Raw genomic sequence first — 19,248 nt, forward strand, 5'->3', positions numbered from 1 at the left:
TGCAAAATAATCAATTAAGTGTTGCTATAAGAAAATCTCACTTTTAAGGAGAATATGTGCTTTCATGTAGATGTCGATGCAAGTGCATAATAATGTACAAAAGGCGATCAAATCTAATGATGAGGATTCGGTAGAGCCCAGATGTTGGTTATTGATTTCCTTCATTGTCTCGGTTGCAAAATGGGAGAAGCCAGTCTCATTAAAACTTGTGATCAAAACAAATAATGAAAACGCAAAAAAGAATATCAAAAGGACACTCTGATGCAAGATAAGTTTGACTTGAAACATAAAGTGTGCATGTAAGACTTTGAAATAAAACCTTTCTACCAGGGACATAATCAGTTCTCTTGTGTGAAGAGAAACAAAGAGTGAAGAGAACATACAGCTGGAAATTTTATCCACAGCTAGAATCCGCATTATACTTTAACACTGTCTGCAATATTTTCTGTAACAAGGTCCTTATAGCTGGTACTTAACTCGTAACCCAATGAGAACATCACACTTTTCATTGGCAGGTGCAGCTCCAATAAAGGCATCCTCCCACAGTTCTCGAAGCTCTGGAAATTAGAAGACAAACCCTCTACAATTACCATCTAGTTTAAAATATTAATAGAGAGAAACTTTGTGTTATGGGAACCTTTAATGGCAAAACCAAGTCTATGCAGCTACAAAGGTTTTGTGACAGTGTTTGGCAAAAAGCAAGAAAAAGGAAATTTTTACTCAACACAAGGAAAATTTTCATGGTTTTATTTATTTATTTAATTATACATACATACGCACACACACTTTTTTTTTTGTGAAAGAAATATTTTATTGCTGTAAAATAATTACATTCATAGTTACTTCAGAAGTGGGCTAAAAAAACTTTGCTTATGTTAATGGCCCCCCTTCTCCTTGTCACCCCTCTTCCCCTACTTTAATGAGACCTTCCCTCTTCCTTATCACCCCCTTCCCCTTCCATATCAACTAATGCAAATAGAGTCTGCAATTTTTGTTGAATAGCAGGAGGGCTTGGTCTTTTAGACGTTGGTGTCAATCAAATGAGCTGAAAGCAATCATAGAACGATTGCTGCAAAGATCATTTGAAAAAAAGAAAAGATGGAAAAGTAGGATCACAAAAAATTCTATGATTTTCGTCCATCCATAGAGTCCACAGTGCCCAGTAGCGCACCCAAACAAAAAAACAAATCAAAACCCAGTCTAGCTGGATGAAGACCAAACAACCAGAAGAACCTGCAAAAAGTAACAGTAGGAAATCTCGCTCGAAGCCCCTGTCGGATGAGAGCGAGGAAGTCACAAGTGTGTGGACAGTGCCAAAAGATATGAAGCACAGATTCAGCAGAATGTAGACATCTATGGCAAGCAGCCGGAGCAAAATGTCTATGTGCGAGTAATTGCCCAGATGGAAAAATGCCAAGTAGGACTCGCCAAAGGAAAAGCTGTTGTCGAAGAGGGACTTTATAATGCCAAAGGAGACGCAACCGCTTTCTCCACCACTGTAGTGGGCGATCCATATGCCAAACAGAATTCGCTCTGTCAGAAATCCAAGGTGGAAGTAATAACACTTTATACAGAGAAGGCACTGTGATATGTGAGAGCTTCAAAGGACGGGCTGAAGAAGAAGAAGAATGTAGAGTCCAATCCTTAAGCCTATTCTGAAGTTTCAAACGAGGTACCGGCAATAACGGTTGAAGCATTTCTGAAATTTGATGCCATAAAGGACGGTAGTGAGCTCCCAAACCATATTTGCTAGCAGCCATAGAAAAAGATAAAAGAGTGCCATCATCCTGAATACATCTGCCACAAAAGAAATGCCTTTGAAAGATAGAAAATAAGAACACCTGAGTTCTTGTATAGCCAAAGGAGGGTGGAATACTTTGGACCAATAAATATTCTCAGCCCTCAAGGAATTTCCCGACAAAGAATCTCTGCCATTCCATTCCAAGTGGGATAAAATATGCTTCCAATCAAGAAGCAAACGAGAGACAAAAGAGCAACCTCTGATCTTGCCTTGAATAGAGCCAAATAGGAAATCCCACTGTGTAGGCTGTCAATGCCCAAAAGCAGAAGTATCAATATGCAACAAAAGAGAGCGGATCATGAAAGCCCAAGGCTGATCCCCTTGCATAAACTGCAACATCATTTTCCCCCTGTGAGCAAGTATATGCATTTAAATATTAAGTATGTTCAGACCCCCGTGCATCTTTGGAGAGCAGAGACGATGCATAGAGAGTAATCTGAGACTTTTCTTGCCATTTTTTGAACACCAGAAAATCTCCATGATAGCAGAGATAAAAGAAACCAAATCTGCCTTAGTGAACATGATGAGAGGCACATAGAATTGTATGTATGCTATCAAAATGGATTGCGTTATTCGCAAACGAACATGTAATGGCCAAGTGGCAAGCTGCCAATATTCAAGTTTCTCCCTCAACTTTGTGAGCACCCAATCAGTTTGTTGAGAACGAGTGAGCCCCCAACCTAGAGGATAGCCAAGATGTCAAATCAATTGAGAAGTTGGAACAATTTTCCCAGGCCACAAAAGACTATGCCAGTCTTTAGCATGCAACGGCAATAATTTTGATTTCTGAAAATTGACACGAAGACCAACAGCCAAACCATATGTAGAAAGAGCCTGCATAATCATGGAGAGATCGCTCCGAGTATTTTTCAGGGTAAAGAAAGAATCATCAGCATATGCTTGAGCGATCATGCTACGGCTGCCAGGAATTTCCAATCCATGCAACATGCCAGTGTCCAAGAGGTGGTCCATATATTGAAGCATTGGATGAGTGGCTATGGCAAAAAGTGAAGCACTGAGGGGACATCCTTGCCGAACAGAACAACCAAGAGTCCAGGTTGTAGAAATATCTCTTGAAAGTATGTAGGCAGCTTTACTGTCTTGATATAGCCAATTGATAACTTGCTGCATTTTTGTGCCAAATCCCAAGGCCTGCATAGTGGATGAAATAAAGTCCCATTTTACAGTATCAAAAGCTTTAGCAATATCAACTTGCAATAGCAAAACATCCTGCTGCATATATTTGGCATATTCAATTCCAACATAAGCATTAGCAATGTTATCGGTGATATGCCTTCGAGGAACAAAACCATATTGCGCAGGATGCAACCCACCATGTAAATAACCTTTTAGCCTATCAACAATCATTTTGATAGTAACTTTGTAAATGACTGGCATAAGTGTGATAGGTCTCCAATCAACCAAAGATTCACAAATTTGCTTTTTTGGAAGGAGTTTAACAAGATCTCTCTTCCATGTGTCTGGCATTTTCTGATTTTGCCAAGCAGAGTTCACCATATGTAGCAATGTATGCTTCAAAAGAGGCCAATATTCTAGAAAAAACTCAACTGTAAGACCATCCCATCCTGGAGATTTCCAGCTACCATAGGATTTGATTGCATCTGACAATTCCCTCTCAGTAAAGGGTTCCTCCAATTCCAAAGCTTGAGTAGTGGAAATAATAGGAGAAACATGCTGTAAAAGTAAATTTCTTGCAGACAAAACCTGCTACGAGGGAGGATCTGCAAAACCAAACTGCTAAGAGAAATGATGTACACAAACAAAAGCAAGTTGTGACCGTGATGTAGTCTATGAACCATCCGGCAGAAGCAGCCTGCAAATGTTTGTTTTTAATCTCTTCTGATGCAAGCGTTTAAAAAATTGTTTGAAAGAGCAGCCTTTATCTGTAAAAGCTCTTTGTCTTGCTCTAGTCTCCCATTTAGCCAGTTTTCTGTGATCATTGATTTGAAGACAATGTCTAGCTTGGCATAGTGTTGTTTGCTCATGCAAGGACAATGGACGAAGATGACTGAGTTCAGTGAGGTCTTGACAAGTCAATTTGGCCTGAGCAACAATTTCCCTCAAAGTCTTCATGTAAGACTTGCCATAACTTCTAATTACAACTTGCATTTTGGAAACAAAAGAATCCCATGCATTATCAATATCAAAGGGGCTCTAAGAAGACAGAGAGTGAGATGCTTCAGTAACCATGGCCTTGAAAACAACATGCTGCAAATAGCTATTGTTCACAATCAGATGTCGCCTTTGAGGCAGTCTATCATCCGGCATATCATAAAAAGATAACCTCAACCATAAAGATGCATGATCTGAATGCACAAAGGCATAGTCAATCCACATTTTGCATGTAAAATCATCATTTTGTTGTGGAGCTACACTATACCAGCGATCCAAACGTGCCTGATAAGAAGAAAGGGCATTATGTTGGAAAGTGTATCCTGGTGACAAAGGCTGCAATTCCTTCCAAAGATCAACCAAATGAAGATGCATCAGTAATTGAGACCATGCATGCCTTTCAAGGGTTACCATATGATTACTTCCTGATGTATTGTCACCCTGTTGCGGAGCATTATTGAAATCCCCACATATAAAGGCATGATATCTCCATGGATATCGTTGCATGGCATCCCAAATTGCAGTTCTATCCCGAGAAGATTGAGGTGCATAGACAGAAGCAAATTCAAACACCTCACCTTGAATGATGCATTGAAGAATGAGCCATCTGCCTTGATTGTCATTTAAAGCAATAACTGGCTGAAGCTCATGCTTGATCACAAAGACTACACCTGAGAAAGAGTGCTCTCCAGCATAGAAGATATCATATCTATAGTAATGACCTATCTTTCCTGCATAGACATGTTGATTGTGTTCTTGTAATGCCACTATGTCAGGCTGAAATCTATTGATATACAGTCACACAAATTTCCATTTCTACTGTCACACATCCCCTGAACATTAAGTGTAAAGCATTTGATATGAGCAGTCATATTTATAGATATTTATAGTAGAAAAGCAGCTATGTACAGCAGCAACCTTCAGGATGTCAACCCTCAGGGCCTCTTCCATGAGAAGAAACATCCGCCTGAGGAGTGGACAGCAAAGCATCAACCTCTTCTTTAGGGAAGAGGGTTCTTCTAGCTATCACTGCAGCCCATGTGATCCCAATTCCTTAATTGACCTCTGGAGAGTTTCCACTAGAAGATGCGCCATCCCAAGTGCGAGGGGGTGGAGGTCGTCGAACAAAAATAACTTATCTTGGACTTTGCCATCCATCAGTTGGAGGTTTCGATCCTTTTGCTAAGGGTTGAATAGCAGGAAGCGAAGGGGAAGAAGCAGTCCCATTTGAAACCACTGAAATTTTGCCTTTATCCTGATTCACAAGAAACTATCTATTTATTCCCAATAGAGGCAGGAGCATCTTTAGTGGGCATCTGAACAGGCAACGTGGCAGGAGGCATTTTATGCTGACTCATTGGACACTGCGAAGCCATGTGCCCAAATTTTTTACAGTCAAAGCAAGCCCCTACAAATAATCCCCATTTCAATTTATAAAAAGCACTTCCCATGTCAACATTGTTCACTGTGACTGATGTGGGATTGTCAGTATCCCAGAGAATGCAAAACCGATTTGAGTTGCCATTAGGCCGTGGTGGGCAAACCACTTTGCCTAAAGTCGCTGCAATTTTAGGCAAGAGTGAAGCCATGCATTACAGGAAGTCTACAACTTCAACCCAAACCGGACATCAGTGTCAGATCAAAGCCTGAAAATCCCTTGTGGAAGACCATGGCAAAACATGCACCATTTGCTGCCCAAAAAAAAGGGGCGAATGTTCCAAAAGCATTTGACTGTGAATCTCATCTACCATAATGACCTCAAAAAAACCTCTGGCTGCATAGTGTACCTTCCGAACAAATGAGCCAGCCAGTGTGCAGGTCAACCAGTTGCCTACCTCTGCAGCAGGTGGCATCCGACCTGGGAAAAATAAAATAACTGCATTTTTAGCATATTCTCTAACTAGATCCACAATTTCATCCACTTCAACCATGAGACCAACCTGAAGGTACGATACGAAGAGAGAGAGAGAGAGTGCAGGTACAAGACGAGTCGATTGCTGAGTAGTCACGTCAAATCTTAGATAACTTGAAAACACACAAGTACAAAGTACTTGTACCTAGACCTAGGACTAAGTGTCCTAGGTGTCACATAGGACTAAGTGTGCTATGTGGCCTAGAAGGCACTAACACTATAAGTGCCTACACTTATGCCTACAAGGCACATACCATGGCCTATAGGGCATCACTAGAACCACCAGAAGATGGCCTACAAACCCCCCTCCATGGGATGGGCTGAAGTACTCTGGAAACGTCTCAGAATACCTGGTAGTTTCTAGTCATGGTGGCACATGTTCATCCAAAAGGATATAGCCACCTATGAATGTACAAGGAATGTCAAATCATGTAACAAAGGGAACCAAGTGTAAAGCTTGTCGGAAGACTTCGAACTTGGGACGAGGAAGTGCCTTTGTAAACATATCTGCGATGTTGTCCTCTGTGGGAAGATAGGACAACTCTCTGTCTCCTGCTGACAACCGCTCCCGAACATAATGATAGTGAACTTCAATATGCTTGGTACGCGCATGAAACACTGGGTTACGCGCAATGGCCAAAGCACTCTGGCTGTCAGTGTAGATAATAGTGGAGGATGTCTGCAAATACCAAGATCTGTAAGTAACTGTTGAAGCCAAACACACTCTACTGTAGTGGTGAAAGCTGCCCTGTACTCAGCCTCACAGCTAGATGTGGCAACTGTCGGTTACGTCTTGCTGAGCCAAGAAATACATGAATTGCCAAGCAAAAAACAATTGCCAGTATGTGACACTCTGGTGTCGGAACATCCTGCCCAGGCACTATCCGTGTAAGCATGCATGGTAAGTGAACCTTGATCACCGTAGAAGAGGGCTAAATCCTGAGTGCCTCTGAGATATCCAAAGACTCTCTTCACTGCTTGCCAATGCTGTGAACTGGGCATGTGCATAAATCTGCTGAGTTGAGATACTGCATACTGCAAGTCAGGTCTGGTGTGACATAAATAAATAAGGCATCCAACAGCCTGCTGATAAAGAGTGATATCACATGGTGGGCTCCCATCATGAGCTGAGAGTTTGAAGCCAGGGTCCACTGGAGTAGAGATTGGCTTGCAATCCTCAAACTGAAAACGATCAAGGAGCTGTCCAATATACTTGGACTGAGACATCATGATACCCCCCTCAACATGAGCAAACTCAATGCCCAAATAATAATGGAGCCATCCCATGTCTAACATGTCAAAAATCTGCTGCAAATCAGCCTTGAAAGCTGCAATTTTCTGAGTATCTGGGCCCGTGATAAGCATATCATCCACATATAAAATCAGCACTAAAAAATCAGATCCACTCCCACGGAAATAAAGAGTGGGTTCTGTGGGACTATTCTGAAAACCAAGGGATAGTAAGTGTGCATGAATTTTGGCATACCGTGCCCTGGGTGCCTGCTTCAAACCATTAAGGGCTTTTCTAAGCCGGCATACCTTATTTTCAGAATTAACAACCTCAAAGCCAGGAGGTTGTGTGACATAGACTTCTTCCTGTAGATCCCCATGAAGAAAAGCGGTCTTGATGTCAAGTTGGTGCACTTGCCAATGATGATGGGCTGCAATGGCAATGACACATCGAATGGTAGTAATCCTGGATGTGGGAGCAAATGTCTCCTCAAAGTCAATGCCTTGTTGTTGGGCATACCCTTTTGCAACAAGACGGGCTTTGTATCGATCTATGCTGCCATCAAATTTCCTTTTTAATTTGTAGACCCACCGCGTTCCAATTGCATGCTTGCCAGGTGGGAGATCTACTAATTCCCATGTGTCATTTTTGGCAATAGATTGTAACTCAGCTTTCATTGCATCCATCCACTCTTTGCTGTCAAAAGCATCTTTATGGCACAAAGGCTCTTCATTGCAAGCTATAGCAAGGAGTGCAAACTCAAGAAAGTGACCATGCTGTCTATTCCCTGATCTTGTCCGGGCAGCAAAAGGCTGATCTTGTTTGCTGTCCCTCAATGTATCAAGAAGCCATCTGGGAACTTGCCTTTGCTGTCTATTGACAGCTCTTTCTTCAATGACTGCATCATGAGTAATGGGATCATTTTGTGCCGGAAGAGAAACCTGCAAATCAGCATGAGGTTGGGGCTGATTATTGCTTAGTGGAGGGCCTGCAGGAGGCTCATGTTGCTGCTCAAAATCCTCCTCTGATGATGGCAGAGGTAACCAAGATTCAAAGGCATCAAACATGTCAACATCTGGCTTTGCTTTGCAGTCCACAAGAGGAGAAGCTGAATGTTCAGCAAAGATCACATCTCTACTGACAATAATCTTCCCAGTATTTGGTTGATATAACCGATACCCTCTGCTCTCCTGGCTGTAACCAATGTATATGCATTTGATTGCCTTGTCATCAAGCTTATGTCTCAGCTGAGATGGTACATGAACATATGCAAGAGACCCAAAAACTTTCATGTGTGAAAGTGAAAGCAACCTGCCTTTCCATGCTTCATAAGGTGTAATAGTCTTTAATGCCCGTGTAGGTGATCTATTCAGCAGATAGTTGGCACACATTACTGCATCAAGCCAAAATTTATTGGGCAAAGACTTGGCCTTAAGCATGCATCTGGCCATCTCCATTGTGGACCTGTTTTTCCTTTCAGAAACAGGATTCTGCTGAGGAGTGTAAGGAGTAGTGCATGAGTGAATAATGCCCCGTGAGGATAGAAATGCATCAGACTCCTTTGACATATACTCACCCCCCCTATCTGTGTTGAGGGTGACAAGCTTGTTTCCTGATTCATTCTCAACCATATTCAGCCATCTCTGAAAGCATTAAAAAACTCAGATTTGGCCTTTAAAGGATATACCCAGCAATACCTTGTGAAATCATCAATGAGAGTCATGAAATACTTGTATCCTCCAATGGCATTTGTCCTCATTGGGCCACAGACATCACTGTGTACTAGCTGCAATTTCCTTTGTGAGAGTTTTGGACAATTCTTTTGAAAAGGAAAACGATGCATCTTACCCAAAAGACAACCCTCACACACATGTTTGGAAACTGTGTGAGTCTGAGGTACATCATTTGCCATCTGCTGTGAATGTAGCTTTGCAAGAGCTCTATAATTGAGATGGCCCATTCTCTCATGCCAAAGATGAGTTTCAGCAAGCTGTGAATCTGAAATAGCCAATGCTTCAATAGAAAGTGCAGCTGGATGATGATCAAGGTGATAAAGCCCTTTTTGCAAAGTGCCAGTGAGAACTATGGCATTGTCATCACGAAGATCATATACTAGGCATCTGTAGCCATCAAAAATTACTCTGAAACCTGAAGTAGCAATTGCTGAAATTGAAATCAAGTTGACTTCAATGCCAGGCACAAAAAGACATTTGTCAGAGTGACAGGATGGCTGGAAATGGATGTGAGCTGCACATCTCCAACTCCTTTTACAGCATATGAAGCATTATTAGCACATGTAATAGTCCCCCCTCGAGGTGCATCAGCTAGAGAATGAAACAACTGTCTGCAAGATGTGACATGCTTGGAAGCACCACTATCAAAGTACAAGGACTGAGCATCATTAGTAGTAAAGAGTGCATCAGCTTTGGAGGGATCAAATGAGCAATGGACAGCCCATGCCCAATCATCCTAAAGAGCATGTGCATGTGAAGCATCTGCTGGCTCATGGGATTCAATGGCATGTGAGGCATTAACTGTCAATCCTGCTTTCTTTTTCTCTGAAGCAATGCACTTCCTGCATTCTGAAATGTCATGTCCAGGCTTGCGACAATAGTTGCATCTTTTCCCTTATCTGTTGTATTTTTAGATGCATGGGAGGAATTGCAGCTGCTATGCGTAGAGGAATTGCAGCTGCTGTGCACAGATTTTGGCTTGCCCATAGGCTTGGAAGCCTTGCCTCTTCCTATCTGCTGTGAAGCAAATGCATGATCAGGAATAATGGCTTGTCGGTTAGCTCTACTTTGCTCTTCCTGCAAAAGCAAAGTAACTAGCTGGTTGAAAGAATAGTGGTCTGGATTACCCATGGCCACTAATCGAAGGGTTGTAGCAAACCCTTGATATGTGTCTGGCAGTCCATTCAATGTGGTACTGACAAGCTGTGAATTTGGCACCACCTCATCAATGTTGGCAAGCTGTTCCATGAGGTCCTTGACCTTTGCCAAATATGCATCCATTGACTCACCTTCATTCATATTCACTTCCTGTAATTGCCTTCTCAAATATGCAACACGAGCTTCATTGCGTATCTGATAGAGAGAAGCCAATTTATCCCAAGCATCCTTTGCTGTCCTGCAAGACCGGATGTGTGGAATAATGATTCTCTTGCATGATAAAGCAATGCATGAATGTGCATTTGCATCTCTTGCATCCCATCTTGACTGTTCTTGAGTTGGAAGAGCAGCAGCACGAGTGCTAGAGGAAGAGGCATCAGGAGGAGTACCCCCTGCAGAAGAACCAGCAGTAGAAACAACCACTGTAGCATTGACTGGCCTCAGATCAGCCCCAGAAACAATATTCCACAAATGCTTTGCAACAAGAATATGTTTCATGAGATAAGACCACATCGGATAGTTGGTGCCATCCAACTTATCATCTTCACGAAGAACTCCAAATAAATCTTGATTGTTCCCAGCCATAGCAACTGTGATACCCTGAAAAAAACCTGAAAACCCAAAAGCCTCAAGGCTATCACTGCAAAAAGCTGGCTGTCCCAAAAATGACAGCAAATATCTGCAAATTTCTGACCCAAATCAAAGGGCAGATGCAGATCTGACCCAAATGTGACTATGACAGGCAATGTTCACTGCAAAAACAGCAAATTTGGCAAAAGCCCCAAATTTATTGAGGGCAAATAGACCAAAAAGAGGGCAAATGTGGAAAAGCCCCAAATTTTGCTGAAATTTTGCAAATGTGACCCAATGTATGATAATTTGACCCAATGTCCTGCAAATCTCACTCAATATCCTGCAAAAAAAGACTCAATGTCCTACAAATGTGACTCAATGCACTGCGATCAAGCTGTACAGACAGCTCAAGTACAACGTACGGCTGTACTGTCAGCTTAAGTACTGTTGTACGGACATACGGTGTACCACTGAAGGTACGGAGATCTGCGTAGGACTTGTACTGCAGGTAAGGTACGGGGATCTGCGTAGGACTTGTACTGCAGGTACGGATCTGTACGGGCAGTGCAAGTACGGATCGCGTGTACGGATCAGGTACCACTGAAGGTACGACGACGCCGAGTACGGAGCAGAGCCGTATGGTTGTACGGCGTAGGTACAAGTGACGACGCATAGTACGGAGCAGAGCCGTACGGTTGTAAGGCGCAGGTACAAGTGACGATGAATGTACGGCAACCCGCGATGCAAATGTATGAACGATCCACGATTCAGTACGGCGATGTAGTGTACGACGATGCGCAGCCACTGAAGGTACGGTACATGGTACAATATCCGTTGGTTGTACGGACATCCGTACTGTTGTACAGGCAGTACGGACCAGAGGCACAGGAAGCGAAGCTCTACTCTGATACCACTAAAGGTACGATACGAAGAGAAAGAGAGAGAGTGCAGGTACAAGACGAGTCGATTGCTGAGTAGTCACGTCGAATCTTAGATAACTTGAAAACACACAAGTACAAAGTACTTGTACCTAGACCTAGGACTAAGTGTCCTAGGTGTCACATAGGACTAAGTGTGCTATGTGGCCTAGAAGGCACTAACACTATAAGTGCCTACACTTATGCCTACAAGGCACATACCATGGCCTATAGGGCATCACTAGAACTACCAGAAGATGGCCTACACAACCGAGGGAACAGAGTCTTTCCACTCTTTCCTTGTGTCTGCAAATCCTTCATGCATGACATCATAAACCAGTTGTGCTTCAACAGAATCATGCACTGGGTCATGCTAACCCTCAGCCTGCTTTTGCTTTTTGCATTGAGCTGATCGATCCTTTTGAAAAGTTTTTTCATAAGAGTATCCAGCCATGTCTTCGGAAGAGGATGGAACCCAAAAAGGATGTACCCGTAATGTGATAATAGAGAAAAAACAGTCCCAAAAAGAAAAAACAACCCACAGAGAAGAAGAAAATAGCGTATTCGCAAGAAGAAGAAGGGGAAAGAGAGATGTAGGGATTTAGAGAAAAGAAAAGACAAGTTCTGTAGAAGAAAAAGAGAAAAAAACCAGTAAAAGTTCCCAAATGAACTATTTTTCAGAAAAAGAGAGGAGATTCTGGCAGTGAAAAGAATACACAGTACCCAGAAATCCAAGATGAGAGAAAGGGGAACAGAGAGCCCTCAGAATCAGCGTATAGATGCAGTCCGTGAGCAAAACCCTGCAAAAAAACGACCCAAGAGCAGGGAATCCACTGGCAGCAGCAGCCTGAGCAGGGCGGGACAGGCTGTACAGGTCTGTACACCTGTACGGAAACTGTACGGACTTATGGCGGGCTGTACAGCAGGTAGTTAATGCTCCAAATCGCCGTTTTTTGAGCTCTGATCTGGTGCAGCAGGTAGCTGAAGCAAGTGGGCTGGTTTGGGGGGGCTAGGGGGCTGATGGGAGGGCTGGAGCAAGGGCTGCAGGTCCTCTCGCTCTCTCACACACACACTCACACCACACACACACACACTCCTCACACACACCACACACGCACACACACCACACACACACACCACACACACACTTTTTTTTTTTTTTGTGGGAGGAAATCTTTTATTGCTGTAAAATAACTACATTCATAGTTACTTCAAAAACGAAGTAACTACTACTCAACTAAAGATCTCAGTATAAGCTGTATACACATCCTGATCAATCAAACGAGTCTGAACACAATCGTAGAATGATTGTTGCAGAGATCATTTGAAAAAAAAAAAGGATGAAAATAGTGGATCACCAAAGACTCGATGATTTCTGTCCATCCATAAAGTCCATAGGGTCCAATAGCGCACCCATACAAAAAATAAATCAAAACCCTGTCTCGGTGGATGAAAACCAAACAACCAGAAAAATCTGCCAAAAGTAACAGTAGGAAATCTCGCTCGAAGCCTCTGTCGGATGAGAGTGATGAAATCACAAGTATGTGGACAGAACCAAAAAATGTGAAGCACAGATTCAGTAGAGTGCTAGCATCTGTGACAAACAGCCGGAGCAATATGTCTGTGTGCGAGTAACTGGCCGGATGGAAAAATGCCAAGGAGAACTCGCCAAAGGAAAAGCTGTTGCCGAAGAGGGACTTTGTAATGCCAAAGGAGACGCAGCCTTTTTCTCCACCACTTCATTGGGTACACCACACACACACACACACACTCTTTGTGGGAAGAAATCTTTTATTGCTGTAAAATAATTACATTCATAGTTACTTCAAAAACGAAGTAGCTACTACTCAACTAAAGATCTCGGTATAAGCTGTATACACATCCTGATCAATCAAACGAGTCTGAAAACAATCGTAGAATGATTGTTGCAGAGAGCGTTTGAAAAAAAAAAAGGATGAAAATAGTGGATCACCAAAGACTCTATGATCTCTGTCCATCCATAAAGTCCATAGGGTCCAATAGCGCACCCATACAAAAAATAAATCAAAACCCTGTCTCTGTGGATGAAAACCAAACAACCAGAAAAATTTGCCAAAAGTAACAGTAGGAAATCGCACTCGAAGCCTCTGTCGGATGAGAGCAATGAGATCAGAAGTATGTGGACAGAGCCAAAAAATGTGAAGCACTGATTCAGTAGAGTGCTGGCATCTGTGACAAACAGTTGAAGCAATATGTCTGTGTGCGAGTAATTGTCCGGATGGAAAAATGCCAAGGAGAACTCGCCATAGGAAAAGCTGTTGTCGAAGAGGGACTTTGTAATGCCAAAGGAGACACAGCCTTTTCTCCACCACTTCATTGAACGATCCATATGCCAAACAGTATTTGCTCTGTGAGAAATCCAAGGTGGAGGTAATAACACTTTATACAAAGATGACACTGTGATATGTGAGAGCTTCAAAGGACGGGCGTATATAAGGAAGGAGAGCATAAAATCCAATCCTCAAGCCGATTCTGAAGTTCCAAATGAGGTACCGGCAAGTACGGTTGGAGCATTGCTGACATTCTATGCCATAAAGGACGATAATGAGCTCCCAAGCCATATTTGCGAGCAGCCATAGAAAAAGATAAAAGTGTGCCATCATCCTGAAGTACATCCGCCACAGATGAAATGCCTTTGAAGGAGAGAAAATAAGAACGTCTGGGTTCTTGTATGACCAAAGGAGGGTGGAATACTTTAGACCAAAAAATATTCTCTACCCTCAAAGAGTTGCCCGACAGAGAGTCCCTGCCATGCCATTCCAAGTGGGATAAGATGTGTTTCCAATCAAGAAGCAGACGAGAGACAAAAGGGCAGCCTCTGATCTTGCCTTGGATAGAGCCAAATAAAAAATCCCATTGAGTAGGCTGCCAATTCCCAAAGGCAGATGTATGAAGATGTAATAAGAGAGAGCGGATCATGAAAGCCCAAGGCTGATCTCCTTGCATAAACTGTATCATCATTTTCCCTCTGTGAGCAAGTAAATGCATTTGAAGATTGAGAATGTTCAAACCCCCGTGCATCTTTGGAGAACATAGATGATGCATAGAGAGTAATCTGAGACTTTTCTTGCCATGTTTTGAACACCAGAAAATTTCCATGATAGCTGACATAAATGAAACCAGATCTGCCTAAGTGAACATAGTGAGAGGCAGATAAAATTGTATGTATGCTATCAAAATGGATTGTGTAATTCGCAAACGAACATGTAATGGCCAAGTTGCAAGCTTCCAATATTCAAGTTTTTCCCTTAACTTTACTAGCACCCAATCAGTTTGTTGTGAACGGGTGACTCCCCAGCCTAGAGAATAATCGAGATGTCGAATGAATTGAGAAGCGGGGACAATTTCCCCAGGCCACAGAAGGTTGTGCCATTCCTGTGCATGTAACGGCAGCAACTGATTTCTGAAATTCACCCGAAGGCCAGCAGCCAATCCATATGTAGAAAGAGCGTGCATAATCATGGACAGATCAGCCCGAGTATTTTTTGGAGTAAAGAATGAATCATCAGCATATGCCTGAGCAATCATGCTATGACTGCCAAGAATCTCCAAACCGTGCAATTGGTCAGTGTCCAAGAGGTGATCCAGATATTAAAGCAGTGGATGAGTGGCTATGGCAAAAAGTAAAGCTACTCAGGGGACATCCTTGCCTGACAGAACAACCAAGAGTCCACGATGGAGAAATATCCCCTGAAAGTATGCAGGCAGCTTTACTATCTTGATATAGCCAAGTGATGAGTTGCTGCATCTTTGTGCCAAAACCCAATGCCTGCATAGTCGATGAAATAAAATCCCACTGAACAGTATAAAAGGCTTTGGCAATATCAACTTGCAATAACAAGACATCCTGCTGTGTGTATTTGGCATATTCAATTCCAATGTAGGCATTAGCAATGTTATCTGTGATATGCCTACGCGGGACAAAGCCATATTGAGCAGGATGCAACCCATCATGTAAAAACCCCTTTAGCCGATCAACAATCATTTTGGTAGTGACTTTGTAAATTACGGGCATAAGAGTGATAGGTCTCCAGTCTGCCAAAGACTCACAAATTTGTTTTTTGGGAAGGAGTTTAACAAGACCTCTCTTCCATGTGTCCGGCATTTTCTGATTTTGCCACGCAGCATTCACCATATATAGCAATGTATGCTTCAAAATAGGCCAATATTCTAGAAAAAACTCAACTGTTAAACCATCCCATCCTCGAGATTTCCAGCTCAACTTCTACAGAAACCACATGCCTATGGATCTCAGAGGAGGGCTTCATTGACCCACACGGATACACACAAATCCACCTCCCCCACTCCATGAGGATTTCTATCGGCCAGTTCCAGGTCTCATCACACCGCCTTCGTATAGAGAGATTGTCGAGCGGAGGGCATTCCCAGATTTGCACCTTGTGCAACTCCTGGTAGATAGCATTTCGCATTCAGGTGCCCGAGATAATACGAGATCTGAGGTCAATGCCACTGCCTTTTCAGAGATGGATTTGGGTCCCTACCCAATTTCCTATCTTATCCAAACCATATATGCTTGGCATCCTTCATTAATGAGGCCGCACGACACAGGGAGAGGTTACTTAGGGCACCTAGGGGAGATCATGACACACATCTCCACCCAGACCATGATCACCGCGTTTTTCCAATCAGGCAGCACAGACCAATAGGACTCACGGAGATGACGGTCATGGGGACAGGAGCCTGAGTAAGAGGCACGCAGACTCATCGGCGCACTAAGGCACAAACTACGCTTCCATGCTTACTAGACCTAATGCACGACCCACAAGAGTGACTGTGGTGCTGGTTCTCACTCCCGAAGGGCTACAGCCATGAGACTTCAGCAAGTTGTACATGCCGACAGTCACCAGCACCCTATCACAAGGTTTTTGCAATCTCGCACATTGACGCCCCCCTCCTAGAGCTAGCACCATTGGCTTCCACTCAAAGAGTTTTTCCCTTCTACGTACTGACGCCGTTATGGACGAGGTTATGGATTATGGATTTTGGATTTTGGCTATGGATTTTTGTATTTGTCCAAGGTGTCGATGCTTGTTTAGTTGGCTCCACTTATCAGTTCATTGTACCAATTTCTTAGTCTCATAGAGCCTCTTCTGTCTTCTGGAGACTTTTAATAGACTTTCTTCTTTCTTTCTTTCTTTCTAGCCTTATCAGCAGCTTGTCTATCCTCTTAGCGAGCGTCAAAATGCCCGTCTTAAATTCTCGTCTTTGCTCAATGTTCAAGGAGCTTTTCTACACAGATCCTCACTTGTTCTCTTTTTCCTTCTTATTGGGTGGAAATCCACAACTTGGCTTCCCCTCCTTTACCTTACGTTGGATAGAGGTTCATAAGCAGGCTCTCCACAAATTGCCAAGACAGCTTCCTCTCTGTCCTCACAGATAACTTCATGAGGCACGCACATTTGATCTATCCACATGTTAGGCAGCGGATACTTACACAATCTACATTTCGAAGTTGCCTTCACAAATACCCCAAAGCAATAGAAGTGCACAGAGTGAAAACACTAAGGTGATCAGATGTGGCAGTCATCTCTGATGTGCCCACCGCATATCGTGCACTTTTCACCCTGTCGCATGTATGGAAGAAAACTTTCAGATTTTAGTATGCTATTGTGAGGATCATTGTCTACGTCTCCTCATTAGCAAGCTGTTTTTTTATTGTTTTCTACCTCAATTTGAGGGTGCAGATATTGTCCTTTAACTTATCCACTCTCTCCTTGCTTTCGGCAATAGATCCATGCAAATCCTACAGCTGTTTCCAACCCATTTCAAATTCTCTGAGTTGCTCTAACTTGACATTCTGCAAGGGGTCGCTGTACCCTCCAATTCAAAATCAGGTTGACTGACTCTCCAAATTTTCAATAACCCTAGCAAGCTCCTACACAGTGGCATGGTATTCCAGTTCCAAGGCATAGTAATGTCTTGCTAATATTTGGACGTTTCATCTTGCCCGGAGCTGATCTCTACCCAATCCGAATCCTAAGCCTTTTGTTTGGCTTTCAAGATTTCTTGCAACCCCCCTAACACTGCTCTAGGTTGCTCATTGTCCTTGTGCACTTGTAGTATCATGCCATCTTTTTGAATGCTCAAAAACTTTGGCATATTGCAGAGCCATTTGAAAAGCCCTTCCTTTTTTGTCTAATGAATCCTTGCTTCTATTTTAGATTACTCCAACAGAAGAAGCCTTTTGCAGAAATGTTAGCTGCTACTGCTCCCCGCCTACCCCTTGCTGCCCTCCCCTCCCTGCCTACCCCTTGCTGCCCTCCCGTCCCTGCCTCCCTTCCCTGTCCCTCTCTCCTCCCTCCCCTCAGCCCCCTCTCCCGCCTCCCTTAGCCCCCTCCCCACCGCCTCCCTTCCCCCGCCGCTACCACTCCCTACCGCCGCCCCCTTCCCCCGCCTCCCTCAGCCCCTACCCCCGCACCCTCAGCCCCTCCTCTCCACTTCACTACCCCCACCCCTTGCCTCACCCCTTATACAGGACGAGACATAGTCTTTTACACGGAGACACACCAGAGCCTAGAGTGTCCACTACTGATAGTCAGTGGCTACACATGTGAGTCAGCCTGCACGGATGAGACAAGGGATACAGAAGGAGTCCGAGGATCAGGCGTGGTCACAGTATTGTACAGGTCTTCCCTCGCTGGAGCCATCTCCATTGAGAGGAAGGATGCACACTCCCGATTCATGTGGATCCGGATCCCACACACAGACACCCGTGACCTTTTCATAGCAATATGCTACTTCCCGCCAGACACATCCCACTTCGCCAAAGTGGCACGAGAGGAGGGTGAGACATCGCCATATGCACCCTTACATCAAGATATCCCAGACCTTTCAGCCCGCGGGGAAGTTCCCCTCGTTGGGGACTTCAACGCCAGAACGAGCATGCACCACGCACCACTCCTGGACTTCCGAGACGACTCTATCATGCTACCAGACATGGACCTAGACGGAGCAGGTATGACTAGGACCTCATCGGACCAACATGGGCCTGTTACACCATATGGACACGCACTCCTTGATCTGGACAGGATGCACGATCTCATCATCTACAACGGGCTCGACCTACAGCCCTCCTCATGTGGTTTTACTTGCTTCCCACATGGGGGGGGGGGGGGGGGGGGGGGGCACTAGTGTAGTAGATTACATCATGGGATCCCCTACCTTCACTTCATGTATCACCCACTTCACCGTAGCACCACTCCCTCCAGGAGCTGATCACACATACCTATTCTTCACTATCGCCACCCCACGCTTAGCCATACCACACACACCACATAGGAAGCACGACAGCTACCACGACATACACTTTGATCACAGCCTCTCACCGGCCTACTTTGGATGCCTAAACAGACTCCTGACCTACATCGATCACATACCACTCATAGAGGACCGTGCTGCCCTGATTAGTCACACACTCCACGCGGCTGCCCTCCAAATCTTTCCCCACACCACACGGTCCACTAGACCACCACCTCTTGGTTCTGTACCTTGCAACAATTGGTACGATGCGGAGTGCAAGGCTTATCGCCAATAGCTCCAACTCGAAACCAGATGTCACCTCCTGAACACACCAGACACGGTACACAAGTACCGACGTCTCGTACGTCGGAAGAAGCAGGCATTTCTTCGTCGAAATGAGGAGCTGCTACTGCACATCTTGTACAGCAACAACTCTAAGGATTTTTGGCGGAGATTCCTTGAGCGTAGGTCCCCATCACCCCTCCCCAACA

General features: G+C 44.0%; 1 protein-coding gene across 7 annotated transcripts in view; it reads right to left on the reverse strand.

The window, feature by feature from the left end:
- Positions 1–321: 321 nt before the first annotated feature.
- Positions 322–19,248, reverse strand: part of LOC147901967 (uncharacterized) — a 96,732-nt gene continuing 77,805 nt past the window's right edge. For all 7 annotated transcript variants that reach the window (XM_087374587.1, XM_087374592.1, XM_087374588.1 and 4 more), the window contains one exon: positions 322–557. In XM_087374587.1, the coding sequence (XP_087230713.1) occupies positions 460–557 (98 nt within the window). In that variant the 3' untranslated portion in view covers positions 322–459. The remainder of the gene's footprint in view (positions 558–19,248) is intronic.

The sequence above is a fragment of the Dipteris shenzhenensis genome, chromosome 5 (assembly GCF_047967505.1).
Source record: "Dipteris shenzhenensis isolate YYH24624 ecotype China chromosome 5, Dip_SZ_1.0, whole genome shotgun sequence".
NCBI classification, from domain to species: Eukaryota; Viridiplantae; Streptophyta; class Polypodiopsida; order Gleicheniales; family Dipteridaceae; genus Dipteris; species Dipteris shenzhenensis.